This window comes from Miniopterus schreibersii, assembly GCF_964146895.1.
Source record: "Miniopterus schreibersii genome assembly, chromosome: 11".
NCBI classification, from domain to species: Eukaryota; Metazoa; Chordata; class Mammalia; order Chiroptera; family Miniopteridae; genus Miniopterus; species Miniopterus schreibersii.
This window is the reverse complement of record NC_138111.1, coordinates 2695076-2710170: the sequence shown is the minus strand read 5'-3', so window position 1 is coordinate 2710170 and position 15095 is coordinate 2695076. Positions and strand designations below refer to the sequence as shown.

General features: G+C 57.7%; 1 protein-coding gene across 3 annotated transcripts in view; it reads right to left on the bottom strand.

The window, feature by feature from the left end:
• Nucleotides 1-248: 248 nt before the first annotated feature.
• LAMC3 (laminin subunit gamma 3) overlaps nt 249-15095 on the bottom strand; it is a gene marked incomplete at its 5' end in the record, with an annotated part of 49303 nt that continues 34456 nt past the window's right edge. Inside the window, 14 exons of one of the 3 annotated variants that reach the window (XM_081152037.1) lie at nt 249-1675; nt 2876-2975; nt 3065-3211; nt 3677-3906; nt 6216-6318; nt 7091-7240; nt 8296-8443; nt 9125-9259; nt 10462-10538; nt 10906-11111; nt 12055-12196; nt 13471-13649; nt 14091-14233; nt 14871-15024. In XM_081152037.1, the coding sequence (XP_081008163.1) occupies nt 1425-1675; nt 2876-2975; nt 3065-3211; nt 3677-3906; nt 6216-6318; nt 7091-7240; nt 8296-8443; nt 9125-9259; nt 10462-10538; nt 10906-11111; nt 12055-12196; nt 13471-13649; nt 14091-14233; nt 14871-15024 (2165 nt within the window). In that variant the 3' untranslated portion in view covers nt 249-1424. Of the gene's footprint in view, nt 1676-2875; nt 2976-3064; nt 3277-3676; nt 3907-6215; nt 6319-7090; nt 7241-8295; nt 8444-9124; nt 9260-10461; nt 10539-10905; nt 11112-12054; nt 12197-13470; nt 13650-14090; nt 14234-14870; nt 15025-15095 lie in introns of those variants that run through there. The other 2 variants (XM_081152038.1, XM_081152039.1) reach the window with 2 other exon arrangements.

Genomic DNA, 15095 nt, shown 5'->3' with positions numbered 1-15095 from the left:
GGAGAGAGGGCAGGTGCCTGTGGTCACAGGACACCAGCAAAATTCCCCCAGTGGGAAGACCCCGGCCAAGCCAGTGGGTTCAGCTTTTGCCACCTTCCTGCTTTGTGTGGGCCGAGATGGATCCATACAGGTTCCTCCTCCCACTCTCTGGGCACGGGGTGTGTCACACACTCGGGTGTGCCGTGTGTGCGCCCACAGCCAGGGCCCCTGCTGCCAGCCAGCACAGAGGACCAAAGGCACACCACCCAGCTAGTAAAGAGGTCTTTTATTTCCTTCCACATTAAACAGAATTGGGCTGCTGTGCCTGTCGCCCCTGCTGGGGGCAGGAAGAGCCTTCCAGCAGCCTGGGCCCCCTGTGGCACCCATCCTCCGGGTGCCAGGGCCGTGCCATCTGTTGGAAGAGGGCCAGGGAAAGGGGAGGAGTGCCAGAAGGAAATGCCAGAGAATCCTGGACAGCGGCCGGCAGGGGGGGAAGGGGGGGCAGGCCACAGGGGGATTCCCCAGCTCAATGGACTGGAAAGGCAGCCAGGCCTCCACACCCAGTAGGGCCCTCCCTCGCAGCAAGTGGGGCCACAGAGCCACAGGGCTGGTTTGGGAAGTGCCGGTCAAAGGCCATCCAGGGTCACTGGGGTCACAAAGGGGAACTCCCTGCTACCTGAGCCTCCTGACACAGGCCTCCTCAGGCCCTTGAGGCCCAGCTCTCTGCACAGGCCACAGGCTCAAAGGGGCCCTAGGATCCTGAGAACGAGGTATTCTATGAAGCTGGCCGGCCCAGCAGGCTGCACCATGGCCCCAGGAGTCCCGGCCTCGGGTTCCAGTGCTGAGAACCTCCCTAGGATCTTGTGTTTCTTGGCCTGCCTGTCCCTTGGCCGTACAGAGCTGCTGTGTGTGTGTGTAAGGGTTGCGGGGTGTGGGGGCTGCAGTTGGACAGAGGGCAGCTCTGGAATGGGGGCTCTGGCTCTTGTTGAACTCACCCTAGATCTCTGGGGATGCCCCCCTCAGCCTCCCAGGTACCAACCCTGCCTGGGCCCATGCTTTCAGGAGTGAGAGTGGCATGTTAGAGCCACAGCATCCACAGGGGGTGCAGCACACAGTGGTGCTCAGTAAGCAGCTGTGGGTTGACTGTAATGTGTGTATGTGCAGATGGACTTGTGCACAGTGTGTACACACGCACAGGCATGTGTTCACGGCACATGTACATGTTATTGACACTGCAGTGTGCATGGTTATGTGTGCATGGGGAAGTGTACACAGTGGTGAAGCCTGTGTGTGCCTGACAGGGGAACCGTGAATGCACACTGATTCCTGCTGGACGGAGGGATATGGGCATGGACTCCGAGGGTATGTGTTCACTCAGGAGAGGGTTCCCAGCAGCAGGCTCCGGCGCACCTGTGGGTGTGGTGCATGCCCTGGGCCGGGAGCATTCACTGCCAGCTGGCACAGCTCTCGGGCAGACTCTGTAGAATGGCCTCCAAGTTCTGCTTGTCAGCACGGACTTCAGCAAGGTCACTCTCGAAGCTCTGGATCTGTAGCTCCTGCTGCTCAGATTCCTGCTCCAACAGCCTCAGTTTCCCCTGCAGGGACCCGGGAGGGCCCAGCTGCAGCCTCAGGCGCTCCAGTGCCTGCTGGGTCTCATTCAGGGCCTGGGCAGGGGCTCGATGGGTGTCCAGTGACTCTGCAGAGGGGCGGAGAGCCTCAGCATGGGCTAGCTCCCTGCAGGCCCCAGGAGCCTGCTCAGCCCCCACCCCAGAGACCCTTCCCAGTCCAAACCTTCCAGGACTCTGACTGCCCACAATCCACCAGGGAAGCAAGGGACCAAAAGGGCAGTGTGGTGACAGCCTGGTCTGGGTACCCCACCAAGCTCATGTGCAGACTCTGGGACTTTCCTTCAACAGGTGGCACGGGGCAACTGTTAATTTTTGTTGTTGCCATTACTATTATTGTTTTAAAAAGGCAGCCTTGGGTGACTCCTGAGCCCATCTCCTCATCTATAAAGCAGTGGTGTGTGCAAGGCTCCACGATGCCTGCTGGTCCAGGGTGCCACATCCATGCACCAAGAGCACACACTTACAAAGCCCATCCATGCTGGGTGTGGGGGGATGTGTGGCTGAAATCTGGGTCTCTTGCTTCAGCATGAGAGCCCGGGAGACAGATGGACAGAAAGGGCTATAGACCTGGGAAGCGGGCGGGGGGCGTCTAGCCCTGGCCCTGCAGGGGTTAGCTCTATTTCTTGGGGTTAAGGACTTCCTGGAGCCTCCCCAGGAATAAAACAAAGGGGTGCGGCCAGGTGCTCACATGTGAACAGGTGGTGATGGTGGCATGGAATCCACAGGCTGCCTGCCCCGCCTGGCCCTTGTCATTAAGGGTGACAGTCAACAAGAAGATGGCTCAGCCAGGTGACAAGGAGGTAAGTTCTAAATGGTATAGAATCCCACAGGATCCCACTGGGCCCCAGGGCTCCCCACGGCCTCGAATTTCCTGGATAATGAAGGCTTCGTGGAAGGGCGGCCAGGAGCTGAGCCAGGGCAGGGAGAGGCAGAGGGGGCTGAGAGGCCCTTGCTCAGGTCCTGCTCCCAGCAAAGACCTGGGAGGCCCCACCGACCTCAGGAAAGTCCAAACGGCCTGGCCTTGGAGGAGACTGAGAACTGGGTTATAGTCTCCATTCTACCTGCTTATCTGGGGCTTCCAGGGGTAAAGTGGGGGGTCCAGGTGGTGCCGTTCACTCCTGCATCCCCAGGTCAAGCACCGTGCAGGAATGAATGAGTGAATGAATGAATGAATGAATGAATGACAAGGACAACAGCTGGAGCAGTTTACCCTCGTAGAGCTCACAGGAAGATCCCAGAGGGGTCCCAGGGACAGGGGGTCCCCTTACCCAGCCTGGCAAGCAGCTCAGACAAGGCCTTGACGTCCCTCTCCAGGGAGGTGCGTGATTCCCGGAGCTGCTGCTTCATCTGGCTCAGCCCGGCACCCACCTTCCAGGGGGAGAAAAGAGGAGGAGCGTGAGTGGCTCCTGCCGGCTCAGGGCCAGGAGGCAAGGGGGCAAAGGCCTTGGCATACGTACCCGCTCAGCTTCCTCCAGCTCCTGCCTCCGCGCTCCTGAGACTAGCACCTGCCGGGCGGCCTGTCGGAGCGTCGCCCGCGTCTGGCTGGACAGCCGGCTGGCACGGCGGCGATCCTGCTGCCCCTCCCGCAGCAAGGCCTTGGCGAGCTATGGGTGGGTGCCAGCGCAGCAAGGAGAGTGAACAGAGAACGTCCTTTCAGAGGTAGAGACCACTGTGGCGATGCCGCCAAAAGGTGTAACAGAGTCAGCGAGAGCCGGGGAGACGCACATCCATTAGAACTGGGCCCCAATTAAAAAAACACACACATGCAAAGCCTAGAGGTTTAGGGAATCCAGCCAGACAGACTGACGTGTGCGTCCTGGTTCTGTGATTTTAAGGTACTGAACCAGCTGGGCCTCAGGTTCTTCACCCGTCCCCTGGAGACAGGAATGACACCCGTTTCTGGAGGAATCACCCACGTGGGGCTCCAGAGCTGAGCCCGGGGCCCCCTGAGCCCTCCTGAGTGTGGAGTGCTCAGCCTTGCAGCCAGGGAGGGGAGGGTCTGCAGGGGCAGCTCTTATACGTCGGTTCTCTCACGGGGACACCACTGCCATCACACCTGTGTCCCTGACCTTGGCACTGCTCCTGGCCAACAGCTCGGCTTCCTTGCCCCTCTTCTTAGCACTGGAGGAGACAGGTCCTGCGTTTCCCAGCATCCTCTCCGCCTGCTTGGTCTTCTTTCTTGCGTCCTCGAGGAGCCGGCCCCGGACAACGCCTGCCCTCCTCCTCAGCACAGCCTGGTCCCCGGGCCGAGGAAACTGCAGCTTCATCCCTGCGAACCCAGCCGAGGCATCAGGAGGGCCTGGGTCAAGGCTTGAGAGCCTGCTGGTGCCCGACCAGCCTCGGACCCTCAGCCAACAGGAGGGGAGGTCAGGATGCATGAGACCCGTGTGCGACCTGCTCGGGCTTACGGAGCGGGGTGGCACACAGACAAGTGAGGCGCACTGCCCAGTGAATTTAAAGATTCACATTATATCGTGATGCTTATTAAAGGCACAAGTTACATGGCGATCAATGCCTGGGCCACTGTTGGAGATGGGGAACCACAGCACACTGCACAGCAAAATCCACGGAGCTCCTTGTTTGTATGTACTGCCTATTTCTAAAAAGGCACTGAGGCATCTTCTAATAGCTAAATCAAGGGTTGGACCATTAAAGAGAAAAAACGAGGGCCACCTGTAACTGGGGGTGATGAAGGAGAGAAGAGGAGGAGTGGGAAGTGCCAGAAAATTCAGATAATGACATTGTTAAGTGATAAATGCCCTATTTACTGCTGAGCTTCCTAGCAACCAAGGAAAAAGGGAAATACGATTCACATAGATTTTGTTATCTAATAAGCAGCAGGTTTCTTCTGTAAAGAGAGACTTTTTCCTTTCCTTTCAGATAAAATTGTAAGGGAAATCTATCGTGCGGTGTACTGATTACAGCAGACAAAGTCAAATTTTAAAAAGAACTGAGCCTCCTAACCTTCACGGTCATAACATGACATAATTGCTCTATGAAGATATTCCAGAAATTAGACCTACTTTGCTTCTTCTACACAAAAGTGATGTTCCTTAAAGTGTATTCTGTGGAGTCCTAATTCTACAGGGTGTTCATAAATGTCAGGAGACATGTCGATTAAGGTAAAATAAAGTGAACCAAGCTTCTTTATTGCAGGACTTCTCAGGGCCTTTACTATACTAAGGTGTGCCCTGTAAGGCCTTACCGGGTGCTCCAGCACAAGGCATTTCCTAAACCTATTTGAACACAAACCCTCTCTTGGAAGAGCATGTTGTTGGCCAGGGGCCCCTGAGCACACCCTGGGGAAGACTGCTCTACATTTCATTCAGCAAAGTTTCCTTTCATCCTGGATGCCAACCCAGCACAGGCCAACTGATGGTAAGAGAGAGTGTCTCCAAAAAGGGGTAGGAGCAGGGAAAAGAACCTGGGGTTAGAGGTTTGAGTGCGTCCTTGTGTGGATTACAAAGCAGTGCCAGGGAGGCAAATCTCCATGTAGTACCTGCAAGAATGTTCTTATTCTCAGAACCATCCAACAGTAGAAGGTGATACCTTGTGAGGTAGTGAGCGCATCATCACCGGAGGCAAGCAAGCTAAGGGGAGATGAGTCCCCTGTTTGGCGAGAGGGTTGCAGCACATGACTTTAGGACCCCTTATAATTCTAATGTTTTAAAATTAGAATCCTAATTTTCCATCGTTATATATCATTGAATTTACATTCTCACACACAACCATGCCTTTCCCACTGGAAGCCCTCTGACCAATGGGTCCCCAGGACTTCAGAGAGCAGAGGGACCTAGAGAAGGGAAGCCCTGCCCAGTTCACCCTCTGCCCAGAGGGTCGGGGCCACGGCTGGAACTGCATCTTGCAGGCAGTGGGTGGGGCTGGGGAGGGAGCTATAGAATCAGGCAGAGGCCTGTCTCTGGTCTCAGACCCTAAGAGGTATCGGGGGCTCAGAGTGTGTTCCTGCCTTATCCACTGTACTGGAACAGAGCCACAAATTAAGGGTGAGGGGGCTTCTCTCTGGAGCAAGTGGACATCACAGGAGCCCATGACACGGAGGACACCAAGGTGAAGAATCATAATACTGGCTGGTTTCTTTTCAGCTCAGCTCTGATCCAGGGATAGAGATACCACTTCCTTTCCTCGGTCTGTCCATCTGTCAAATGGGAGCATTTAGCCTCATTTTCCTAAAGCTCAAAAAGAGACCTGGACCAGCATCGACCCATACCCCAACCAACTCTGTCCCCCTCTGCGTAGCCCCAAGTCAGCTCCGGGCCGCGGCAGTCATGTTTGTGCCAGGCAGCGAGAGCCCCGCCAGAGAGGACTGGACTCGGGGCGGACAGCCAGTGGCATCAGATTCTCTTCCCACATGGTTCTGGGAGCTCTGCGTGGGGTCTGACGATGGACGGCCACATGGACAAGTACCCGGTGAGTAGTATGTGAGACGGGGAGAGACAAACAGCCACTGGAGAGGTCCTGACGGAGGCGGCTGTCCCCTTGGCTTACACCCACGTGACTGGACTCCCATCCCCTGCAACCAAGCCTGATCAGGGGCTGTCATGGACATTTGTGCATCAGTGAGCCTAGGGCTCAGCAAGGCTTGCCTACCTTCCAGGTCAGCCAGCAGGGTCCTGGCTCCCATGACGGTCACTGTGGCAGCCTGGACAGACGAGGAAGCCCGGGTGAGCGCGGCTCTGGCCTCCTGCTGCAGCTGCAGAGAGAACAGGCAGTCTGGGCAGGTGGCACGCAGGTGCGCCGCCCGCAGTCGGGTCAGGTGGGCGCCACACCGCATACACTAGGTCCCAAAACATCACCAAAACGCTGACAATTAATTATGCCGTTTACCAGGAATACCTGGTGTGTATTATTATACAAATGTTAATCCCCGAATATCTCTCCCAAGAAATCACCTGCCCTGGAAGCGCTTGAAGGGAAACAAACACAGCTAAAGGCAGGAAGGACAACCGAAGATTTCTCTTCAGAAGGCCGCCGTATCTCAAAGAGCAAATCTGTTTATTACACAACTTTTACCATAGAAAACCAGCTTCTTCCCCCCACCACCGAACAAGACCAGATGAACAATATGGGTTTGATGGATGAATTCCCTGATCATTTAACACCGTCTCCCCTTCTGGCGGCAAATGCCAACCTGTGGCTTAGCACCACGAGCAGGCGCTCGGTAACCATCGGGCAGGTGAGCTCATGAGTGAAAGGATGAATGACTAAGAGCCATCCCAGGTGTAGCTCATGCTGACTAAGGGGTGGGCATGGCCCTGCCTACTGCTGCTGCTGCTGTCTCTCTGTCCATCCGTCTCCTGCCCTGGCTGGCTGTGAGGTTCTCTCGAGTTTGGGGGGAGGCACTGGAGGGATTAAAAGAACTACTCTGGTCTTTGCCCCTCCCTCCCCTGCAGCCTGGCCCCCAGATCCCCCCTGGGGCAGCCCCAACCTCACCCAGGTGCCTGCCTCAAAGGACACATGCCCACCTGTGTGAGGGGCTCTGTCCTGTGCAGTGCGGCGCGGGCAGTCGCCTGGAGGGCCCGGGCAGCCTCAGCGATCACGCGCTCCCTGGATGTCACCGTCTTCTCCAGGGCCTGCACCTTCAGGTTCAGATCCCTGGCCCGGGAATTCTGAGGCTGCAGGGAGACAGAGGGCTCAGGCAGGACCTGGCAGGGAGGTCCACGGGGCCGATCCCCTCCCGGAGAGGCACCAGGGGCAGGGACGGCGAAGTAGGGGCATGTGGACACAGGGAAGAAGAGGGGCTAGGGCGAGGGTGAGACCTGTCTCTTGAGGCTCAGATTCCAGCCCCGCCAGTCTCTAGAAATGCAGCCTCGCCAAGTCAGCTAACCTCCCTGACCCGCATTTCCTCCCCCAGGTCCACAGTCACTCAGCTGGAACCTTGGGGCAGGTGTGTCTCCCAATTCAGGCTTTCGGGCCCTAGAGGAACACCCCACGCAGGTACTGCATGGTATCTAACAGCCTCAGCGGCATCTGGGAAACCAGCCCTGAGGGCCAAACCCTTTACTACCCGCGGGGGAGAAGCAAAGGCCCTCATAAGCAGCCCCAGGCCTGTCAATCTTGCTCATGGTTTGCCCCAAATGCATTTATAGACGCTTCGCCTTTTTTCAAAGCCCAGTTCCATAGTTCAGGGATTGCAGGATTATAGAGAAGGCGTGATAAAGCTGATTTATCCAGAGGCGATGGGTGCAGGGTAGCAGGCACAGAAGGGAGGCCCGCACCCATTAAGGGTCACCTGTGCATTACTGACCAATCCCTCCCAACTCCCCATGAACATGCAGCCCTCGAACGACCCAGTGGGCGAGCTCCACCTGACAGACAAGTAACTGAGGCACGGGCAGGAAAAGTCCTGGACCAAGGTCACGGCTGGAGCAGCGGAACTGGGATTGATCCCAAGTCCGCCTGGTGCCATTGCTAACGCCACTGTGATGGGGAAGAGGCCCCGCCTTGATATTATTATTGTAATCAACAGCCAAGATCAGCGAGCTCTACCTCTGTGCCAGGCAGGCGCTCTGCCAAGCCCTGGAGGCGGATTATCTTGGTTTTTATCGACTGCTATAGAGTTAAAAATAAGCCACAGCATCTGCCCCTGCCTGGGCCGTGCTGGTTTCCCAGCTGCCACGTTCTCCCCTGTCCCCACCCCATGCAGAGTGCCAAGGACGGGCAAGCTGACCAGTGCTGCAGGGGCAGCCAGTGAGGTCAGGTGCAGGGCGGCACCTGTGCCAACGTGCTGCAGGGCGGCCAGCACCCTCTCTGCTTTGGGCAGCGCCTCTGCCACGGCCGTGCCCAGTGCCTTCTGGGCTGCCTGGACCTCCTGGTACCTGAGAGGAGACGTGGAGTCAGGATGACCTGAGGAACAGGGCACAGGGCCTCCCTCCCCATGCCTGTGCTGTGCCCCCGCCCCCTGCCCTCGATTTCTGAAGGCCTCTCCCAACGTGCAGGGCAGAGCCTCGCTCTGTGGATCGGTTCCAGCAGCTGGCCTCAGGAACTGGCCGCCGCTCTGCCGATTTCTCATGAATTGAAAAGGCACTAGAGGGAACACATTCTTGTTCCTTCATTCACTCAGTTCAATCATGCTTTTCTGGAGGGCCCACACTTGGTTTCCACTTGAGAATCACACGCTTTGCAAATGTTTGGCTCCTCTGCATGAAGCGTAAAGAGCAAAATGCCTACTGTAGGGGAAGGGGCAGTGGCCCAGACTCCGTCTTGGCTCCGCTGTGCCCTTCGGTGACCTTGGACATGGAGACCCCGGGGCGGCATGATCGCTCTGTGGCCCTTTAACCCTGAGGTACTGTAATCAACCAACTAGAAGAGCTCTCCTGTCCTGTCCAGCTGTCCACACCCACCCGGCCAAGCCCACCCCGCCAGGGGCACTGCCGGGGCATCCTGACCTGCCACACACAGTCAGGGAAAGGAAGCCGGCGGAACCAGCAGCTGCTGCCCAGGCCCCATCAACTCCAGGAGGCCAAACCAAGCTCCGATCAACATCTGGGAGGGCTCACCTGTCCTCCAGCTCCCGCTGGGCCTCCAGGGCCACGCTTCCTTCCACCAGACTCCAGAGAAGCGTGTAACTGGTGTTGGAGGCGAGCAGAGCCCTCTGAGCATTGGCCTTGATCTTGGCGGCAGTGTCCTTGTGGCTGTGTGAAAATTTCCTCTGACCATGGCTAAGAGCTCACACGGAAAGGGACCTTGGCCCCAACCCACAGTCCCACGGCCTGGGCCTCTTGCCATCCCAGAGTACACCCACGCGCTCTGCTCGGCACAGGACAAAGACCGACAGGAAGGGGGCCCACACCCTGGTTCCTGTCTCACACCATTTATGCCTGTTGTCCTGGCAGAATGAGGAATAGGGCCCTTTATCACACCTACAGCCTCACTCTGGACAATAAATTATACAGTCACCCTAGTAAAGACAGCATAGAAGCGGGTGTCAAGGGTGTCAAGAGAGCCTGGGTTTGAATCCTGACTCTCCCTTGCAAGCTGTGTGTCCTTAAGCAAGTCACTTAACTTCTCTGAATCTGTTTTCTCATCTGTAAAATGGGCCTAAGGTCTCCAGAGTACAGCTGAAGGGGAAAATAGCTGCGGGTTCTGGGTTTTTAGGACCTTAAGCTGCTTCTTAAAGGTGGTGGATGACACAACCCAAACATCCGTCGATGGAAGGCTGTATAAACGAGTGTGTCATATCCCCACCATGAACGTGATCTGGTTGTGAAAAGGAGTGAAGGGCTGGTGCATGCTACACATGGGTGATGCTTGAAACTATCCTGTTAAGTGGAAGGAGCCAGACGCAAAAGACCGTATATTGTGTGATTCCATTTACATGAAATGTCCAGAATAGGGAAATCTATAGACAGAAAGTAGGTTAGTGGGTGCCAGGGGCTGGGGAAGCTAAAGAGAAATGGGGAGTGATCCCTATGGGTACAAGGTTCGTTTTGGGGGGGATGGCTGCACAACTCTGTGAATATACTTAAAACCACCGAATTACACACTTCAAACAGGTGAATTTTAGGATGTGCAAATTTTGTCTCAATAAAGCTGTTATTTAAAATAAAAAAAAAAGACAGTGGATGCTCTCAGGTGCCTTCGGTCGGCCAAAGTGCCTTCGAGCCCCGCCGCCGGCATCCGGGAGGCGCTCGCGCTATCCTTACAGACCTGCCCCTCCCACAGCGGTGACACTTCCCCCCACCAGGCAGCTCCCGTCCTCCTCTGATTCCAACCCCTAGGGTGGGGATACCTGCGGAGCTGATCCTGACCCTGGAACCCCCTGGAGAAAGGGCTGGGCCCCCTCCCTAATGGTGTGGGCAGGACCTCACCATGTTCCCAGGGCCTGGGGGCTCACCTCCTGGCGAGGGCTCGGGCCTCCGTGGCCAGGCGGCTCCAGTTGGCGGGCCGGCTGGGGACTTCCTGAGGAATCACCTTTAGAGAAAAGAGGGAAAGAGGAGAGAACGGATGGCCCATCCCCGAAGGGCAAGGGGCCACGCCTGGCTAAGTTCTCGGGCAGAAGTGGACAGGGCCAGTTACTTCAGAAATGCTCTAGGTTGGCATCCGGGGAGCGGCGCCCTAGAACGTGAAAGTGACAGTAATGACACCCACCACCCGCAGGGTTCACTGTCTGCTTGGACTACGCCCTGCTCTTTGCATGCTATCTCACTGGACCAGCAGGGGAGGCTCTGTGTGTCTCCCATCTTGGCAGATGAGGAGACCGGGCCTCCCGAAAGGGGAAGGAGGTGTGCCCCAGGTCACCAGGTCAATGGCTCAGTGTGTGGAGGGGACTCTGGCATACCAGAGATGCCAGGACAGCGGCTACGTGCAGAATCTCCTCTTCTGAGGACTCCAGTGTCGCTTCCAGGTCTGCCAGCTGGATACAGGTCTTGTCGGCTCCGGCCTGGGCACAGCGGGCACTCCCACTCAGCGCCTGCAGCTGCTCCCGGGCAGCCTTCACAGCACCCTGGAGGCCTGTCACCTGCACCAGGAAGGCTTCCCGGAACCCTACAGAAAGCCCGCCGTCCAGGGGGGTTACAGAGGGATCGAGATTTCACACTAAAGCCCCCACCCTGGGGGACCCCATCCGCGCCCTCCACTCTTCCTGGGCACAGCTTAACGCTAGCACCAGGCCTGAGCACCACGTTAGTTACCAAGGAAGAGCCTCCCCATTTTACAGACGCAAAGCCTGAGGCCCAGAGACCCAAGGTCCCCCACACGGGAAGTCAGCCGAGCATGTGGGGCTGGCAGGAACTCAGGCCTTCTAGAGCCACAACGAGCAACTCCCAAATCTGGGGCGACAGTAAAACTGCCTCAAGTCAGCAGCGTCATCTCCCGCGTGGCTCCGAGCGGGCGCCGCAGCGCATAGCTCCCCGTTTCGATAACTAGTCCTGCTACCAGGTCTCAGCTCGCGTATATCTGGCTGCTAACGGAGTGCAGACACTTATAAACATAAAACTTCACAAATAACCAACTTGCTTTCAATGCTCCCTGAATGTCAGCGCCTCAGGCACAATCCCTCCTGGCTTTAGCAACACACTTTTTTCCTTACGGACTCATTCGTTTCCTACGCTGGGAAGACACCTGTTCAGCACCCGGGACAGCGCCTGGCAACGCTTTGTTGAGTGAGTGCATCCGAGTGACCCCAGGTTTAGAGTCTCACTGAGCTTACAGCCTGGGTGGCGCAGGGGTGGGGGACCGATGCCACAGTAAGAGCCTGACGTAATAAAGTTATAAGGTACAACTGGGCAAGGGACCTCGGAGGAGAGGCCCAAGGGCGGGCAGGACTGCGTCGTGGGAGAAGCCACCTCAGCAGGGAGGTCAGATAGGCTCTCCTGGCAAGTGGGTCTGAGCTGGGAGCCCTCACAGCCTCTGAGACCAGACTGAAGGGCTCCAAAGGGGGGCATCTGACCAGCCAGCCCTCCCCTTGCCTCCCAGTCTCCCGTTGTACCTTGCAGCTGGTGGTGGCCCTGGTAGGTGTCCCCCCGAGGAGCCTCTCCCTGCAGAATGTCCATCGGTTCCCAGGGCCTTCCACAGTCAGAACCCTGTAGCCACCCCTCCATCAGGGTCAGCATGGCCTTCAGCTTGGCAGCCTGGAGGGGACAGGAAAGGAAATGCTGCCTTGACACTTCCCCGTGGCTTCTGTCCAGCCTGCCCTCCCTGAGGGTCCCTGGACCTCATAGCAAGGACACACTAGGCTTCTGAGAACCAGCCCTGTCCACCCTTCCCTCCCCCCACCCACAGCGCCTGTAGGCATTCAGCCCACCACACCCCTGTCCTGCCAGAGGAGGGGGCAGGGAAGGGAGGCCCAGGAGAAATTCTGTCCAGCCTGCTGTATGCCCAGGACTTGGCACAGAGCTCGGGTGCCGGGGTACTTGCTGGCTGAGTAGTGAGTATGCGAAGCACCGTCCCCCAGCACTGTGGTCTGCTAATGACACGGACAGGAACTGCATTCACAGGGCACTCCCTGGGAGCAACCGCCGGCCACACACCAGCTCACACTCACCCTGTAGCCACCCCGAGAGGCAGGGGCGACAGGTCCCCAGCCCACTCCTCAATTTCAAAGTCCAAAAGGCTCCGAAAACCACAAGGCCTCCCACTCCTCATTTGATGGCAAATTGGGTTTAAATAACCATGAACTCATTTGGAAGCAAAACCGTTCTGAACGAGGCTCCTTGTGGTCTTTATGGCCCCCTTGGTGTGAATTTTCATTCATCTGTTTTCCCTGCAGGCACCTCACTGGGTTTGATGGCGGTCTGGCCCGGGCGCCCCTGGGGTGGCACCTAACACTTGGCTCATGTCATCTTTTCTCTCTACGGTACCATCATCCCAAAAGCTCCGCCTCACTGGCCTCGGGTGAGGGGCTGCAGGTCTGCACTCGCTCCATTTTGGAGTAAGAGAGAGACACTGAAGCAAGACTGTCACCTGCCGGGTGCATGACAACTAGCTGGGCTGGGGGAGGGGAACCCAAGCTCACGGTCCTGCCCTCCGCACCATATCACCTCCCTGCTGGAAACTCTATGTGTGCCCCTGAGTGGGCATCACCTTCCTGACCCTCCCCCAAAGGGCCATCTGTGGTCCCATCCTCGCTGAGCTTGAGAAAGTGTGAGACCTGGGTGCTTGGTAAGGAAATGGGCCAAGAACTCCTGCCCGCTGAGGAGCGGGAAAGGGCAGAGGTGAGGGCTGGCCCAGGCTAGCACGGGCCTGGAGCTGGGTGTGCCCAGGGAGGAGGCAGCTGGTGGTCCTAGAGAGCTTGAGAACTACAGATGAGTGGGCAGTTCCCAGTGCCCAGCACAGAGCTGGTGCTGGCTGGCGATGAAGAGAAGGTGGGGTGGGCCTGGGCATGGCCTGGGCAGGGCAGGCTCACCTCCTCCTTCACCAGGGTGTAGCAGGAGGGGCACTCCTGGCACTGTGCACTGTCAGCCGTGAGGAAGAAGTTGTCCTGGCAGCGGTCACACTTGTAGCCCGTGAAGCCGGGCCTGCACACGCACGTGCTGTTCTCGTGGCACTGGGGCGAGGCAGAGCCCAGTGGGGAGCACCTGCAGGCTGGGGGTGCAGGGCAGATGGCACTGGGTGCCCTGATAACCACCCAACACCGGGACCCCAGGGCCCCTGCAGCCTTACATTAGGCTGCTCCACACCCCCCTGGGCAGCTCAAATACACTCCTGGGTCCTTCCCTGACTCAGAGGTCAGATGCCCGAGATGCTGGCTTGTTTCAGGGTTCCCAGGATCTGAGGAACTGTCACACCATCTAACTACACAAATGAGCAAACTGAAGCCAGAGAGGTGACGCATGGGCCCTGGTACACAGGAATTTAGCAGTGGCATCTGGGGCTAGATTCTTGGCCCCCCCCAGCACCCCTGCCCACTCGGAGGACCTGCCTTTCTCTCTCTTGCTGCACAGCCGTCCTCCCTGTTGGTCCTCTTTGCCCAAAAACCTCAGGCCACACCCTCCAGGTGGACCTGGGAGGACCTGGCTTCCTTACCCCGGCAGCCTTTGATGGAGAAGCCAAAGAAACCCAGCTGGCATCTGTCACAGGTCTGGCCCTCGACGCCTGGGCGGCAGGGGCACTGCCCAGTCTCCGGGTGGCAGTGGTTCTCCTGGGAGCCCAGTGGGTGGCACTCACAGCTGTGACAGGGAGGACCTGGGTGTGAGTGAGCTCTGGCACTCCCAGCCCAGTGGCTGCCACTGCTGGGGCCTTCAGGTCACACCCTCTGCTGAGGAGGCCCCATCTCCGTGTGGGTCCATATCAAACAGCTTCCCCTGAGCTGTGCCCTGGGAAGCAGTCTCACAAAATGCCCCCCCCCCAAAAAATGGCTATGGAGACATATATATCTTGGAGACTAAAGCCCCCCTCCCTCCGCCCCCGCCATGGAAAAGTCACAATGCAGTTAGCATATTAAAGGCTCTCTTTGCTTCACTGGGCATTTCCCTGGAGTCCACTGGTCCCCAAAGGCGCTGCTGTGTCCAAAAAGGTCACCAAGTGACAGCGTCACTGAGAAGGGAACCAGACACCAAACCGGCCCCCTGCCCACCTGGGCATCCCTTAGGGCTGCTCTTGGCCTGCATCCTGGGCTGGCAGGGCTGTGAGTCTGACCCCCAAGGGACTGTCCCTTTGTCCCCCTTCAGGGTAGGACACCGTGTACTTGGCAATGGGCCTAGGATGCACATTCCAAGCCAGGCCCCTCTCCGGAGGCTCCCTGGTGCTTTCTTCCATTGCGGTGAGACCCCAGGGGAAGGGCACCCATAGCCTCACCCCACCCACCTCCGGCAGCCCTTGCCGGGCTGGAGGTCGTAGAAGCCTGGGCTGCAGCGGCCGCAGTCCCGTCCGGTTACATGAGGCAGGCAGGAGCACTGGCCGGTCACTGGGTCGCAGGCGCTCTGCTCACTGACTGAGCCCCCTGGGTTGCAGCTGCAGGCTGGGGGTGGGAACAGGAGAGGGGGTTGGGAAGCCATGCAGATCATCTGTTTAAGCTTCGGGGTGCTGGAG